This window comes from Colias eurytheme, chromosome 2, assembly GCF_061535395.1.
Source record: "Colias eurytheme isolate Ceu_HAF_F1 chromosome 2, ilColEury1 Martin Lab GWU primary, whole genome shotgun sequence".
NCBI classification, from domain to species: Eukaryota; Metazoa; Arthropoda; class Insecta; order Lepidoptera; family Pieridae; genus Colias; species Colias eurytheme.
This window is the reverse complement of record NC_142981.1, coordinates 7,424,383-7,441,368: the sequence shown is the minus strand read 5'-3', so window position 1 is coordinate 7,441,368 and position 16,986 is coordinate 7,424,383. Positions and strand designations below refer to the sequence as shown.

The following is a 16,986-nucleotide window of genomic DNA, read 5'->3' as shown; positions in this document are numbered from 1 at the left end:
AAATTTATGTATATAATCAAAGCATATAACAATTTGGTAGGTAAATTAAAACGAGACTCGCAATTCGACAATTCTTTGATAACAGCTTTCATACAAAATGTGTAAGAAAATCAGTCTAGAAGTTGAAAGTTGTGTCTATTAACCCCATTTTACGGTAATCATAAATTTTGTCATTCAATAAAATAGAAGAGCAAAATAGAGATATAGTCTTTGGTAAATATCTATCACTATAGAAGTCTTATTTGCTATATCGGTAAAACCATCAAAAATATAAAAGCCACAATGAACTATTTATAAATAAATACAAATTACGCGTAGAGCCCGAATCTATAACCGTTTAATAAATTCTATTGGTTTACTATTCAAATCGAATTTGAAAGGCATAAGGCACATTAAAAATTATTAATGCAGCGAATAGCGACTGTCATTGTTAAGCTGCAAAAAAAATCCAAAATTATGTTTATTCAATATTCGTAATATCTTAAATACATACTAATATGTATTTATTTAATGTACATATAAATAAGCATACCGATAATTTGAAGGCCCGTGGAATATTATACGTTTAGATTTTCTTAAAGATATTTCAATAGTTTCGCTTCAATTGTTTCATAATTAATAGATAACTTTTAAATAAATTAGTTTAGTGCTTTTTTTTACAGATTTTTTAAATTTTAGTAAATGGTAGAATTCCAAGACTAAAATTACGCACTAATGGTTATACTTATACTTATAGAAAAATTGTGCTGATATTATTTTAATATTAAAAAAAGTATCATAATTTTGAAAATAGCTGTTGTATCTTATAATTTATATTTTTAGTCGCCATTAATCAGGTATTAAAAGCTATTATTTCTTTGGACAGTTGTGTAGTAAACATACATTATGCAAATATACAGGTGTCCCACTATTGGCATACTAAGCGCGAAGGGACTTGTAGTTTTGCATATTACATATATAAAATTCTTGCTAAATATTTCCTGAAAATCCATGTTTTCTTCTCTAACTTCGCGCAGCCGGCATATACCGCTTCGATAATATGAGCATTTTGTCTATGAAAACATAATCTTAAACGATAGTTCACGAGCTGGTAGCAAAGCTGGGCGGGTTGCTTGCTTGGGTGTACACATAGAGTTTTAAGAATTTATCTATTTGAAAAAAATTTATCTAATTAAAAAATGCGTCTGGAATTTTATAAGTATTTTTTACGTACTTAGTGTATGCAAAACTATAACCTCCTTTGAGCTTAGTATACTAACAGTGGGACACCCTGTATATAAATAAATAAATAACCATACTATTTAAAGCAACCATCACGACTTGCATATCAGTGTGATTAATAATAGTATAACAATACAAAGTCATTTTCACCTAGCTATAGTTATAATAAAAAACATCGTCAGGCACATTTTCTAAGAACGCTTTTGTGCCCACTTCATATCATCTGCCCTTGGTTTGCATCCAGTGAGAGCTTCAATGACGTTTTCTAAATTGGACCAGAAGTGCAGTTTCTCTAGAGGCCAGTTTAACCAACCTGTAGTTATACAAAAGTAAGTCTCGTGCGGCGCCACGTGGTGTATGCGGTGATGGCGTCGAGGCAACACTATGTGCCACTCTTGAAGCCAAACCACCCAGGTGGGGAGGCCGAAATAGGTGTGGGACCATTTGTGGATCTAAACAAATAATGTGAATGATTATTTTTTAATGTTTGATTTCACAGAAGAAATAATAAATCTCTTATTAAGAATAAGAGACGTATAGTTATATATGTGACCGCAAAAAGTTTAGGAGCCCAAACCTTTCAAATTAATCCAAGACGGATATTAATTACAGATAGGAGATATTTTTAATGTCTCTAAATTTAGTTGAAATAGCTTTTAATATTTGTCTTGATGAGTACCTATGCTCTATATACCTAATTGTTGACCCTGCTAGCTAGTCAATTTAATATCAAAGAGCTTGAGACTTGGAGCAGCCGGCAGCACTATGAATTTTGAATTCAAATTTAATTATCTTGAAAATGGAATGGAAAAAAAATAGAATTTCAAATACCTAATATATTATTATGTAGATAAAATCATATTTTAAAATATTTTTAAACTCACCTGATTTGTCATCGCCACAAATATGCAACACAGATACCAATAAGATATCCAATGAAATTGCTCATTAATTGTGACAACATCGTACGTCAATAACTGCCACACTATTCTCGCTAAAACAGGAATAGTTATAGCAAAATTGTCTCCATTTGTTTCAATAAAATCATGCCGAGTTATTGAGGTGGGATCAATGTGATGTTCGCGGAATGGACGCAAAAAATTCTGCAATACAAAAATAATACAAATTTAATAATAAATTGGGCCTTTTTTTAAACTGAATAGCGGTCCGCCCGGGTATAACACATATACAACGATGAAATAATTTTTGAAAGCGGTTCAGTAAAACCTCAGATAAGTGTGTTCAAACAAACAAACAAAACCAGCTTTATATTATGAGTTAAGATTACTATAAAACAGTTTTATGTAAGTACCTAGCTTTCTCAATTAGCGAAAGCTAACTAAACTAAACTGTCAGTTAAATATGCTGAGATTATTCTACCTCACATCATTTATATATTTTAGATATATAATTTTTAAACAGCCCCTCACCGGGCCTCTAGACAAATGGCAGAATCATCAATAGAATAGACTTCGCTCCACGTTATCGATGGAATTGACATAAGTTTATGACGTTTTGCTAATACATAGTTCGGTTACACAAAACCAAAATTCCCATTCAGCAGAAAATTGGTAATATCTCTTTTGACCAAAATTATAGAGCGTAAAATTATTTATAAAATATGTATCAATGTTTTTGAAGTGAAACTTCTTTATCGGGGTTGGAAAAAAATTTAGTGTAACATTTTTTCGTTACGCGTGACATTTTTCCGTTACGCGCGATCTTGTTCTTATCCCTACCACGCGTGATTCGACGTATTTCTGTCAAGTTGCATATAGTTAATTGTTTTTTGAAAAATAAGGTTATAAAGAAGTTTCACTTCTTACCTGTGTACACTAGTACACGCACACATTTTTTTTTCCTAAGAGCCACTGTTGGGTTCTGAGATATTATTCCCTTCGAAAGTTGATCGTCATTATATTTCGCATACGTTTCTAAAGTCACCTCAGACCTATATAGGTAGATATACTAGCTTTCCACCCGCGGCTTCGCCCGCTTTATCTAAAACCTAATAAGTTATATACTAAAACCTCCCTCTTGAATCACTCTATCTATTAAAAAAACCGCATCAAAATCAGTTGCGTAGTTTTGAAGATTTAAGCATACAAAGGGACATATTGACAGAGAAAGCGACTTTGTTTTATACCTAGATATACTGAAACGATTTTTATTATTTTTGGAACAATTTTACCAATTTTCAGTTGGATTTGAAATTTCGTAAGCCTTTTGAAGGCTCAGTGTGACCGGACCATGAGTCATATAATACAATTCAAGGTTTGTGCAGTTCATAAAAAAATCCCGCGAATCTGATCAAAGATCAAACATCGAGTGAAGGATGAATTGTGTGTGAAAAAAAAAGCAAAAGATAATTCTTGTTTTTTTTTTGTTATATGAAGGAATATATTATGGAATTATATCGAAGAAAAAATCTACCTTGCCGATTATCGGAAGATCAACAGCACCCCAGGTATCAGCTGCCCAGTGTACAAATCCTGATGCAAAATCAGCTGTGAGAACTCCAGCAAATGCCGCCAGAAGCAAAGATGCATCCGGTCGAACATATTTAGCCATCAAAAGTCCTGCAATTGCACATAGAGTGCAACATACGGTGACACATACCCATTCTTGCAGACGTTTTCCTTTAAAATAATTAATTTAAATTTCTCTTATTTCTACATTGAAAATAATATTCATATACGAATTTATATGTCTTTTAAAATAAAAATCAATACCACTTTTCGTTGTTACTTTATAACTCAAGAAAAGAACGGGCTCACCTATCCAAACCAAATGTTAGGCTTTGTTGGGACTATTTTTAGATGGTTTATCTTAACCTAAACATTTGTGAAGTTTGTACAAAATCGGTAGAGTGGTTCTTCAGTTTTCACAATTTTTGCAACTAATGAATTCTATAAATGGCGAATCACGTAGCAAAGCAGGTGCCGGGCCGCAGTTATGTATAATTCATAAGTTCATAAAAAAAAACATTGAAAGTATTTAAGAAAATGTTTGAAATACACATTAGCATAGGTATATTATGCTGAATCCTTATTAGAAAAAGTTTAAGGTGCAGAAAGCTATTTTTGGCTTTATGTCTGTATCTGGATGTACTATCTTGATAATTAGAATATTCATAAAATCGCAAAACAGGTCACACCTAGGCCTCCTGAAAAATAGAAGAAACACAGAAGAACAGAATCCGCTGTCGATATTCGATACTAATAATTGACATACCTAAGCTGTTTTGATAGTTCGATCGCACTAGACCAAACTTCCCATACAGCCAAAAATTGGTAAAAAAATTTAATACCTACATAAAATAAAAAACTTCTCGAGACTTTAACAAATCAGTCAAGGTCAATGGTAAAGTCTGGTTTTCACAAGTTTCAACGATACGGTAAGATAACGATTCAAAAAGTCATCGTCATATAATTATTAAATTACTTGATATCTAAATAGGGCTGAAATGCTTTAACGATAAAACATATCGATTTGTTGTAAATTCCGAAAAAACTATTTTTTTACCTGTGAACTTCATTTTTTTTTTCGAGTATGGGATGACAGGAAATTTTGATAAAAATACCAAAACACAACTGAATAAAGTGAAAATTTTTAGTTTTGCTTTAAACAATTTTAATTATTATTACATAGTTGGATAAAAAAAAATACTTTTGGAGGTCCGAAGGTAAACAGTCCGAAGGCGCATATTTCCAAACTATACAATGCCAGCACGCAACGGTGTGAAACTAATCACGGATAGTTTGGAAATAACCTTTTTAACAAGTTCTTCCGCGGAGCTCTTATTTTTGAGTAGTTAAAAAAACACGAACCCAACCCACCCCCTTATCTGTTACCTATTTTTTTGCCTAAGCTTACCTAATATTTTTTTTTTCCATATTTTACTGAATCTATAATAATCAAGAAGAATAAAAATAAATACATATATAGCTGTGTACAAGTCTTTGATTACCTATATGTACATATTTATTATTTTGTTCAAGCGTAGGTGGTGTAGTATATTGCACGCCTCATAAGCGAAGCGTTGAGGTGGGTACTACTGTCACTTCGCGCAAAACATCTGATTTTTCAAACTTAAAATGTCTTTATGTATCATACATTGCACTTGTAAGATAATACATACACACACATATTAAGAAAAAACACTATTTTTAACGTTCATGATATTTTTGATGTCATTTTTGTTATTTAAACTAGTTAAAAAACAGTTTAAAAAAGTTCTGTCTTGGACGTCCGTGTGTCTGTATGTGCGGATCCTTTTTCTTGTTAACACGATAGCGACCGAAATACTTTACTAATCGAGTCTTTTTTTTTCTCTTACGCTTGAGTATGCTCAGGAATAGAACCCTTTCATTTTTCAGGGTCTGATTCGATGTGGTTTAATTGTTATTAAATAAACAAAAATAATAATTAATAAATATTTATTAAAAAAAAATATGAGGCGTGCACTTTTGGATTTTCCAAATTATTTAGTTATACATGTATTTTGCGTACTGGTCGCATATAGTTCGGAACGGAGAGGCAAGCATCCGCGTTACAAAGCATACGCGATCATTACGCAAAATTCGTGTATACATATATTGTATTCAAAGACTTAAAAATAGCATTACAATTTACAGGGTGTCCCAAAAAGTAGTGATGAACGGAAGCCGGGAGGTAGAGGACCTAGAGGGCTATCCGAATCACCTCCATGTGTGTTATGCGATTTTTCGTATTTTCAGAGTTATGACGTTTTTTTTCAATTTTTCACCTATCGCCGAGTACGATGATATTTTCACTCATGGTGACGTCAATTATTGCGGAAGATGCTTGATTTCTTTTTGTGTGCTAAGCTGAAAGATAGTATGTACATACAATTCAGTATGGTAACATTTACTATCGTTAGATCTTCGTATGGAATAAAAAATTTAATTAAATGCCAAGAAAGATAAAATGACTTATCACTTACACGGCATGTTTTGGAAATTTTTATTTTTTTCTTTGTATGCCATATTTAATTACCGGGGTGGGGGGAGGGGGACCACAAAACTGGTTGGCAACATCTGTCTATAGGATGTCTGGGATCTATACAATATATATCAGAAGTCAGATTTAGGTCCGCTATTTTTATAAATGAACATCTCCTTGGAGCCTGCTCTAATTTATCGATACGTAACATACTGCTTACAATTTACTTATTTAATTTATTTTGATTGCAACTATTTTACGCACAGATTTTACGGTAAATTATGTGTTATCATTGCCCGCTTAAGGGAGGGGGAGGGGGATAAAACAAAATTAACAATTTAGATGATTTTTTCGAGGTTTCTGTTTGATCAAAAACTTAAAATATTAAAATTGACTTGATAAAAAAAATCACGAACTCTAATTTTCACACTTTTAGGGCGCCGTACACAGAACGCTTCAAGCAGTTGAGATCGTCGGCTTGAAGCCGAGACCACGCGGTGAATTATGGACATTCATTCACTGCCATACACTGACTGCTCGAGCCGTCAACGGCGCGGTTTGTAGCGACAGCACGAGCAGTCAACAACCGACCGATCGAGCAGTCCGTATACGTCGATCAGCTGTTAACTGCTCGAGCCGCCCGTGTACTTCCGCTCTAATACCTATTATGATTTTTTTTTTTCATAAAAATTATATTTAGAGGATTACAATTTACAAGAGCTAACTGAACTTGAGTGACTCGTGCACACATTAACACAATTGACGACAGTTGATGGAGATCACGATTTTAGATTTTAGACAGATTTTAGTCCTCTTGACGGGGTTTTGTTTTATTTCCCATCCATACTAATACATATAATAAATGCGAAAGTAACTCTGTCTGTCTGTCTGTTACTCAATCACGCCATATCTACTGAACCAATTTGCATGAAATTTGGTATAGAGATATTTTAATACCCGAGAAAGGACATAGGCTACTTTTTATCCCGGGAAATAGGATAGGATTTATCCCGGAAATCCCACGGGAACAGGAACTATGCGGGTTTTTCTTTGACTGCGCGGGCGAAGCTGCAGGTGGAAAGCTAGTACTTAATATTTACAAAATTACAAATAATTTATCAGTGCTAAAATAAGTAAAATTTATTCTACAACAAAAACAAACAACGTTTTTGGTTTGGGAATAAGAATTTGCGATTTACACGAAATCTATTGATTGGACAAAAAAAATAAAACAATATTATTTAGTAATGTTGCTTGTAGAATAATTTGCCGAAAAAACAGAATGATGGCATGTATGTAGTTTAGTATGGTTTTTAAGCATCAAAAGATTTTTTTAGATTTTAAGCATCAAAGAATTTTTTGTGATTTTTTCTATCAAGTAAAATAAGTTGTATTGTGTTTTCAACACATTATCTAGCTAGTACTTATATCTCCTGAAGAATATCATATATTTGTCTGAGATTTTATACTGCAGTTAATCATATACTTTAAAGCATTATAACATTTAGCTCTTCTAGTCCCCATAATAAAAATAACTATTTAAAAAAAAACCAACTTCAGAAACGGAAAAGTAAAAAAAAATGTTGTGTGGTTTTATGAAACCACGGTAAAAGTGAAACTGTTCGAACGGTTCCGAACACTGTTTTGCGTAGCGCATGTCGCGTGACGGTCGGCTGCCGAGTAGATACCTACTCAGCAGCTGCGATACGTACGCGACATGCGCTACACAGACCAAAAAGTTTGAGACAATGTAATAAAAGTTTCACTTTAATAAAAGATTTGATATTATTAATTACTACATATTATTTAGATGTGCTATATATAATAAATAGGTTTGATGTCTATTCTGGGTGCAAAACATGTCAAAACAAAGTTCAGATACTTAGATTGATGAGAATTTACTCGATGTCATGTGGACAGAATTACAATTTTACAGATATTTTCAGCCCATATCTATTATCAAAATTAAAAGGAGACAGAGACTTAATCATCATAAAAGTTGATAAAAATGTATTTCAGAGCTTACCCTTTAATTATTTTATCATCAATGAATAATAAATATAAGCAATCTAAATATAATATATAAGTACATAATAATTATTCTTATCTAAATCATATACAATGTATACAAATTCCATGTTTATTGTTCATGTATTATTTGTTACCGACACATAATATATTTATTATGTTGTTATAATTACAGGTGTTGTTTCCTACTATTGCTATAGAGACATCCTTTTTATATATGCAAAACAAGGTCATAAATAATTACCAGGACTATATAGCTCTGCAAGCTCTTGAGCACCACGATGTCGCGGTCCCCATCTAGGTTGAGTACCCACTTCACTTGGTAATTGAGTATTAGCATTCGGGTCGTCTTCGTACATGGAGTGTTCAAGAATATCTCTTTCAGTTTTTACGGGAGCAAGCAATGTTGTAGCCATACTACTTTTCAGATCAGTATAATCAAAATGATCACAACTTAAACCGCTAACACCATCTCTCTTTGAACACGGAGGTATAGGCAATGGTAAAGTCATGACTGTTGTCTTAAAAATACACTCAAGATATCCACAATACACAATAAGAAAATTTTTGCGGATAATACAGGTTGATAACTCCTACTTATCTATTATTTACATCACTCATAATTTGATTGATGGTGTATTTGTCGCTGAATTCGCGACGTTATGACAACGAACTCAATGTCCATTATAAAAAGTAAACCATGTATTATCAGACAAGACACAAAAATGACAATACGATTGACAAATGACAATGTCAAAAATGACAACTAATGTCAATATTGAATATAATTCATGGGAGATATCATGCGTCAAGTGTCCTTCACAGAGAGACTGTGAAACACTCAAGCAACAGAACAGTAAGAACCTAAGGTAAGTTGGTATAGGTAAACCAGAATCTGATGGCAATTAGGGAAATCAAAATTTTGAGTGTGCAATCCTAGGGAAAATGGACTGAACCATCTTGATACTGCTTATTTTTTATTTTGTCCTCAATATCATTAGTCACATTACATAAGTGGACAATACTGTACATAATAATGAGATATCCACTTAATATTATGTAGGTACATACTTACATGTATAATAAACATATTAAGTCCTTTTATACAGGTAATACATATTATTATTTACACATACCTATATTTGTATATTCATAATCAGTATGCCATGTGAAAATATCGATATAATGATAATGTTGATCAAAGCTAGACTGCTTATAATTTTTTATAAAATAAAATAAAACTATGTTTATTTTCGTAACTATTAACAGATACACACATTATAAAATTGACTTGGACAGCTTGGACTTGACGAATAGCCGTATTGGAAACTCGTGTAATAAGTTTTCATAAAATTATATTCCAATCAACAAACAATATTATAGTTACCTACATAAAATAATATTTTTTAATTTAAAGTATCAAAACGGGTAAGTCCAATTTACCAATAAAATACTCAAAATTGAAAACTGTGATGTGTTTTACCCTTCTTCATCGAATGTTTTTCTATACACATTATAAACAACACCTCTTGCTTGTGATCGCAGCGGCTTTTTAGACATTTTCGAAGATTTTTTAGACAAAATCCTAAAAATTATTCATCAACTGCAAAAAAGACAAATAATTTGACAACCAATTTGATAGTTGTCAAATAAGTTGCCACATGAAAATCTTTTATTTCTTAACCCTTATTCAAACGCGAGCCTGTGGAGGAGCTAACAAAAAAGCAATATACGTTCCTGGGTAATTTTGGGTCGTAGATTTCAAAAATACACACAAAAAAGGGGTTAGTGGGGGGGAAGTACCCTTTTTTCGGTGGGAAGTATATATCCCGTCATCTGTTCTCTCTTGTAAAAAGTTTGGAAAGGTGGGAACTATAGCTCCCAGTGTCCACTCCAGACATCAATATTTTAAAACACTAGTTAGTTGCCCTGACTCCACTTGTGAATTTAATGTTATCGTAAAAAATTATAAAGATCAAGTTTTTTAATAAAGGAGGTGAAAGTACTCATCAATGCAAGTTTCTTTTACTGAGGGAAGAATTCGGGAATTGAAAAATGAATGACTTCAACATAAAAATGGCATTTTTCTAAAACAAAATAAAAACAATAGGTAAATACTAATGTATTGAGTTAAGATTTCTAATTTTCTGATCAGGAAATAACGAATAACAATAAATAAGTTGCTTATACCAACTAAAAAAGATTTTTTAGACACACAGATTTTATATATAGAATTTCCGAATGTCGTGTGCAGTAACGAACACTGGGATGATATCTTCCCACATAAAGACTTAATTTCAATCGACTCTACCAAGGTATATACGAAAGATTCTGGGCATATTTTTACGTTTCACGCAACCGTAATATAGTCTAGTTTACATAGCTAGAACTCAAATCTACTTATCTAATTTTTTTTTAGCACTACACCAAAAACTAAAAAATAACGGTCGTTTTCGGCTGCAAAATCACGTCAGCTAACTTTGACGTGTGTTTACCATGACATGTGATAATTCTCTGAAAAGTGTTTCTATGAAAAAAAGTTCTCTAAAATGTTAAGATTGCCTAGATAAATATTACATTGCATTAGGTTTAAGCATATAAAAATAAAACACGATTTACTTCAATCTGAGAGGTGGGAAGTATAGCTCCCAGCGTTTTAATAAGGGTTAAATATAAATATGCCATCAGATTCTGGTAGACCCTTGGTAGACCTATAAGAACATTGTTTTTACTTGGTTTTTACTTTGTGTTTAATGTTCTGTGGTTTTTACCTTAGAGCATTAAACCAACCCGAGTGGCCATTGGCAGGCGTTTCCCTCTCGCTAAAGGAAGGTTTTTACCTTAGAGCATTAAACCAACCGGAGTGGCCATTGGCAGGCGTTCCCGTTGCGTTCCCCTCTCGCCAAAGGTTTTTACTGTTCTGTGACTCAAGCTAATATGAGGACCAGTGACCACATGAGGATGTTAAGGGTACATTCCTTACTCTGTGGTGCAGGGAGATTTCTAGAGAGCGCGCCATGAAAGAAGCCCTGCCGAAGCTCTGTGGACGCCTACAACTTAGGCTACAATTTTAATTATTATTAACTCAAATGCTCTTACATTTGGGGAAACATACACCAACAAAGAAAAAAGCAACAACATACATCAAAAAATAATTATAGAAAACTTAGAAAATATAGCTTTCTGTCTGAGCTGAGAATGGATATTTATTTAATACTAGCGGTCCGCCCCGGCTTCGCCCGTGGTACATATTTACGTTTTCTAAGTTCGTAAGAACCATCCTCGTACTTCAAGGAATATAATAAAAAAAAGAATTATCGAAATCGGTTCAGCCGTTCTTGAGTTATGCGCATACCAACACATTTTACGATTCATTTTTATATTATAGAAGAAGATACTGGATGTAATCGTTAAGTGTGCACAGGCGATTATTCCGTAACTATATTAGTTACAGGTACCAAAAAACTTTAAGTTGATAATAAAAGTACTTTAGCTAATGAGTACAATGTCTTCTTCTTGCTTCTAAATTGACGAAATATAAAATGTATAATTAACGATTTTGAATTAATTCGTTGATAATTTCTGCGCCCGCTAGTTCTAAAACATCAATAAACAAACACAACCTTCGTAATCTGATGTAGTATCTAAAGTACAGTGTGATTATTATTCGTGATTTATTCATGATCAGAAGCTTCTAATTTCTAAATGAGGTCCATTAGAAATTAAAACTAAACTATTGACTAGGTATATTAACAAAGGTGTAATTTGGGTGTAATAAGTGTATATCATTATCAGCTCAGCAAGTTAATAGCTCTACCTTTTGGAAACAAACTACAAGCGCCTAATTAGTATTGGGTTCTTAGGTTGGGTTAATCACATGGGAGTTACAGTTTGTTCACAATTTTTTTTTACATATTGTCATAAATCATAATATTATGTACCTACCTCTAACTAACTAGTACCTATGCACTCAGTTCTTGCGGGTTACACCACGTAGTGATTATATTCTCTTTGGGTTACACGGCTATTGCTAATTAGCAATAAGAGCTACGATTATTAAGAATATAATAATTATATTTTATTTTGTACCAAAAAACAAAACCGCTTTCGTATACTATTCAGAACTTCACAAAATTTCAAATAAAAAAGAAACGTAAAAATCAGTTTAACCAATCCACGTCCTGAGGAAACAAACACAAAAAATCGAATTGAGAATTTCTTCCTATTTTTAGTCGGCTGAAAATGTTAGTTAAGTACTTAACTACTACGAGTTAGCAAGTATGTAGTTCCAAGATTATATTGCAGTACAGACATAATATTATTACATCCACCCTTCATCCACCATATATCCAATTATTCTATTTACCTATCATAACAATAGACAGCATAGATTCATGTTCAAACATTGATTCGAATCAGAGGACTGAGGTTCCACAGCTCCTGTAGAACCTCAGGTAATGATGATAAGTAGACCTTGGCTAATAGCTGGGCAAGTACTCGATAGCAATTTTTATCTATGCAAGCGAACTACCGAATTGGTTCCCAAATCCCATTACGGGCTAAAAATAGATACATATTGGATGTGTATTCTGACAGCAGCGGCGCGGCAGTGCAAAATTGTAGCTTTTAGCCAACTGTGTTTGGTGTATTTGTATTTCAATTATATGGATTTAGATACTATTACATATTAGTTACATCTTGAATGTCATCAATAATAATATAAGATGAAATGGTTATCAGTAAAAATGTTTTAAAATACTAAATTTCAATTATTTACTGGTCTATTATTAGATTTTGTAAATAGCAAGTGCTCGAATTATTACATTAATACGTAAGTAACTACATTGCTAATACATAATATAATCACAAGTAACACGGAGATATCAACATGCGTAATTGAATTGAATGAATACCTATACCTAAAGATGATGTGACTACGAATTTTGCGGTTTTACTCGATTAACTTCATACATATATATCATATATGTAATGGATATAAATAGACTCCACTTTATTTTTCCCTGGGTATTAATACCTACCTAAGAGTAAGAAATAATTCTATCCTAAAGATACCTACCTAAATTTCTAGATGAATAGCTGATTATAATTAAGTACCCACCTATGTAGACTATACTGTTCACTTTACCAGTCTAGGAGAGTAATTCGAAAAAAGGTCACAAATATTTTTACTACACTACATAACTTTTTAATGAAGCTCCCAATCAACTCTTTTTCGATATCTAGGTAATTTTATTTCAACAAGAAATTAGTTTTTAAAAAGTACAAAAAATCAGGGAAAATTCAAACTTTTATAAGTAATAGCTATAAGGTCTTCATCAATGTTGCTATCATTATTTTTTTTTTCCGAAGGAAAGTTAAAACTGTACGTGATATGTGTATTTTTTTTGTTTTTTGGTATCGATGCCAAAAAGTTTTTCGAATTTTTGTCTGTTTGTCTGTATATACCCTCCTCTATACATGTATCTTCAAGCTAGGACCAATAGAAGTGAAGCAATGCGGGTAAACCGCGGGGCATGGCTAATTGGCTAGTACATTATGTTAAGCTTTAGGACCGAAAACGCTTATTGAGCGAACAAATGGCTCACGTGTTATGGTCATGATGATGATGATATTATGTTGTAATGTGTAAAAAATTTTGGAAAATCCAATAGTGCACGCCTCTTAATCTCATTTATTCTTACAAAAAAAAAATAAAGTACCTATAGTCTCAGAACACTTAAATTACCTAGTAAGTAGCTAACGCTAGTATAGTCACCACATTAAGCATCCGCACATACGGAAGTTTAAGAGAGTACTTTTTAAAAATATGTTAAACAACATACTTAGGTACCTAGACGACTTTAAAAATATCGTGAGTGTTAAAAATAGTATTTTTCCACTATGTTTACGTTAATATTTTTTATAGGTGCAATAGGATAAAAAGAGAGATTTGATGTTCAAAAATCACTCATGAAGTTTATTTAATTTTTTTACAGATGCATTATGTTCCCAAGTAGATACAAGCAACCAAAATCGCTTGAAAGTCTGGCCCTGATTCGGTTGGGAAACTGGATAGCTCAGCAGGCAGAAGCACAAATGACACCAACAACATTACTCGCCCAACAAAATCCAAATCAAGCCCACATCGCCCTAGCACGTAGAGTTGATAGCATCAGACAATATTTAGACTTCCACGTACCTTGGATGCTTCATGACCTTTTTGCAAATGAAGCTATCAAGTCACTCTCAGAATTATTAGAGAAAACAAAAAATTCTATGGGTTTTAGGGGCTCTATGAGTAAATTTGTTAGTCAAATGAACGTAATTGTTAAAATGACAGAAGCATTGTTCACAAAAAATTTCACTTATGTTTCTATAGATGCGATCCCAAAAATGATGCGATCAGTTTTCTATTCAAAACTATTTATGCTTACTGGATTAGAATATTTGAATTTAGGTTCACTTTCTGGGGGGTGGAAAACAGCCGACATGGAGGAGTCTATTATAAAATCACTAAAGGAACTACATTCGCTCAAGTATCTTTTCATAAATTACGACTGTACAGACAAAATTTTAAAATGCATTGTTGAAAATTGTAAAAATTTATTAAAATTAGATGTTTCGTGTTCTAAATGTATAACGAATGAGAGTATTAGTATACTATGCAAATTAAAAAGATTAAAGAGTATACAATTGTATCACACTTTTGTTACATGGGAAGGTTTCGTTAATCTTCTTATAAATTGCAAAAGCTTAGAGGACATAGGTAGATGCGACGAGATTGGAAGAGTATTGGAATTCATTCATTTAAATTGTCCAGAAGCACTACCCTTAAGACTTAAAATATTCGTAAGTCGATATGCTAATAGCAAGCATTTAGAACTAGCAGTAGAATCATGTCCAGAAATTCGTAACATGACAGTATTTCACAATACTTTACAAAGTGACTTGATTGTACTCATAGGATTAAAAAGTTTGTGTGAATTAAAATTGTTATCGTGTGACTTTTACGCTGATCAAATAAAGCAAGTGCTGCAAGTAAAGGGTTGTAATCTATCATATCTACATCTTGAGCACGTTGATCAAATTGACTTAAATGCCCTAATGTACATAAGTCAAATGTGTCCCCTTTTGCAAGTACTAACGTTTTATAATTGTTCGCTTATACAGCATACCTCATTGTACACAAAAAAATTAGAAATTTTACCATTTAGAAACTTGAAAAAATTAACATGCGTCTCCGCGTTTACAGACGAACAGTTAACATTTTTGTTATCAAATTGTCTCAATATAGAATTTATCCAAATTGGCACTGCTATTCAATTAACAGATGAATTTGTGGTTAAAATATTAGAAAAAAATCCACTTATTTATCTGAGAGAACTGCGCATCATGCAGTCCGACTTTTTAACCATTGCTTCTATTGAAAGAATTATACAAAGTTGTATGAGCTTGGAAATTTTGGTTGAATTGGAAAGTTGGTCCATGTTATCAGATAGTGACCGTGATTATATTAATAATTATATTAAAATAAGCAATTTCAATATTGATACATCTCCTATAAGAAGATATGACAGCTAGAGATTTTGGAACGAAGTTCCATAGCGCGCGTTGCGAAAGGGGACTAGACCATCGAGATATATTACTAGAGGGGTTATTCCAAACAAAAACATTGCGCGCGGCCGATGTGGTGGGGTACGTGTGGAACGAGCGAGGCGTGGCTTCAAGTTCAAAGATTAAGCAATGCGTGCAGATGCGACACATTGTGCAATCTGTTTACTCGGTACTATCTGGTGGTACTGATACTAGGGAATTAATAAAACGAGGATTTTATATTAAACTATGTATTTTAATTTCCTTTAAATAATATCAATTTATTAAGCTTTTGTCGTTTTGTGTAGTAATCAATAGTTTTATCAGTTTTTGCTTCATGATGTAATTTAAATGGATACGATGATTCAATGTTGATGGCGTTTACGTATAAGAAACTCACATTTTGAAAAATCTCACGCGAGATTCGAGGATGGGGGAGGGGTTGAATAAATTCTCACGACATCTCACCAGGGGGGGAGGGAGGTGCAGAAAATTTAAAAAAACACCTCACGTAATTTATGGACGCCCCCTTACTCGATCACAATTTTTGTAACTTTACTATAAACGGAACTACATTTAAAAATATACTTTATTTATTGAGTTATAAGGTTGCTTCCATTCTGTTTATTTACATTCTCAAAAACATCAATCGCTGCAGAGGTGGCTTGCGACAAAGGCGGCTTGTGTCAAAGGCCTCGGCGATATCATTTAAGAACATAATATTATGTACTTTAGGCAAACTGGTTATAAGATCTATTTTACTTTCTTATTAGTCCATTTGACAAGGATATTGGGTAAGATACCTATTGGAATAATTTTATTATTATGTATGTACTTATTAAATCCGCGAATAAAAAAAAATTTTTAGTCGTGAATATAGAAATTGGGTCGCATTTTTTTAATCCGCGAATAGTGAAAACACGAATAAAGGAAGCGCGATTAAGGAACTTTTACTGTATTAGTTTCTGTGAATGTTGTGTTTATTGCACGCCTCATAAGCGAAGCGTTGAGGTGGGTACTACTGTCGCTTCGCGCAAAACATCTGATTTTTCAAACTTAAAATGTCTTTATGTATCATACATTGCACTTGTAAGATAATACATACACACACATATTAAGAAAAAAACACTATTTTTAACGTTCATGATATTTTTGATGTAATTTTTGTTATTTAAACTA

At 32.7% G+C, this 16,986-nt stretch overlaps 2 protein-coding genes across 2 annotated transcripts; one reads left to right on the top strand and one right to left on the bottom strand.

The window, feature by feature from the left end:
- Positions 1 to 1,268: 1,268 nt before the first annotated feature.
- On the bottom strand, positions 1,269 to 8,898 carry Kua (Plasmanylethanolamine desaturase Kua). The gene is made up of 4 exons (XM_090107993.1): positions 8,459 to 8,898; positions 3,655 to 3,860; positions 2,106 to 2,324; positions 1,269 to 1,673 (listed from the first exon to the last, which is right to left on the bottom strand). The coding sequence occupies exons 1-4, from the start codon at positions 8,724 to 8,726 to the stop codon at positions 1,413 to 1,415; spliced, it is 954 nt and encodes a 317-aa protein (XP_089964119.1). The 5' UTR covers positions 8,727 to 8,898; the 3' UTR covers positions 1,269 to 1,412.
- A 4,025-nt stretch (positions 8,899 to 12,923) lies between these two features.
- Positions 12,924 to 15,838, top strand: LOC149910466 (uncharacterized). Its single transcript, XM_090114098.1, has 2 exons — positions 12,924 to 13,045; positions 14,211 to 15,838. The coding sequence occupies exon 2, from the start codon at positions 14,218 to 14,220 to the stop codon at positions 15,793 to 15,795; it is 1,578 nt and encodes a 525-aa protein (XP_089970224.1). The 5' UTR covers positions 12,924 to 13,045; positions 14,211 to 14,217; the 3' UTR covers positions 15,796 to 15,838.
- Positions 15,839 to 16,986: the final 1,148 nt, after the last annotated feature.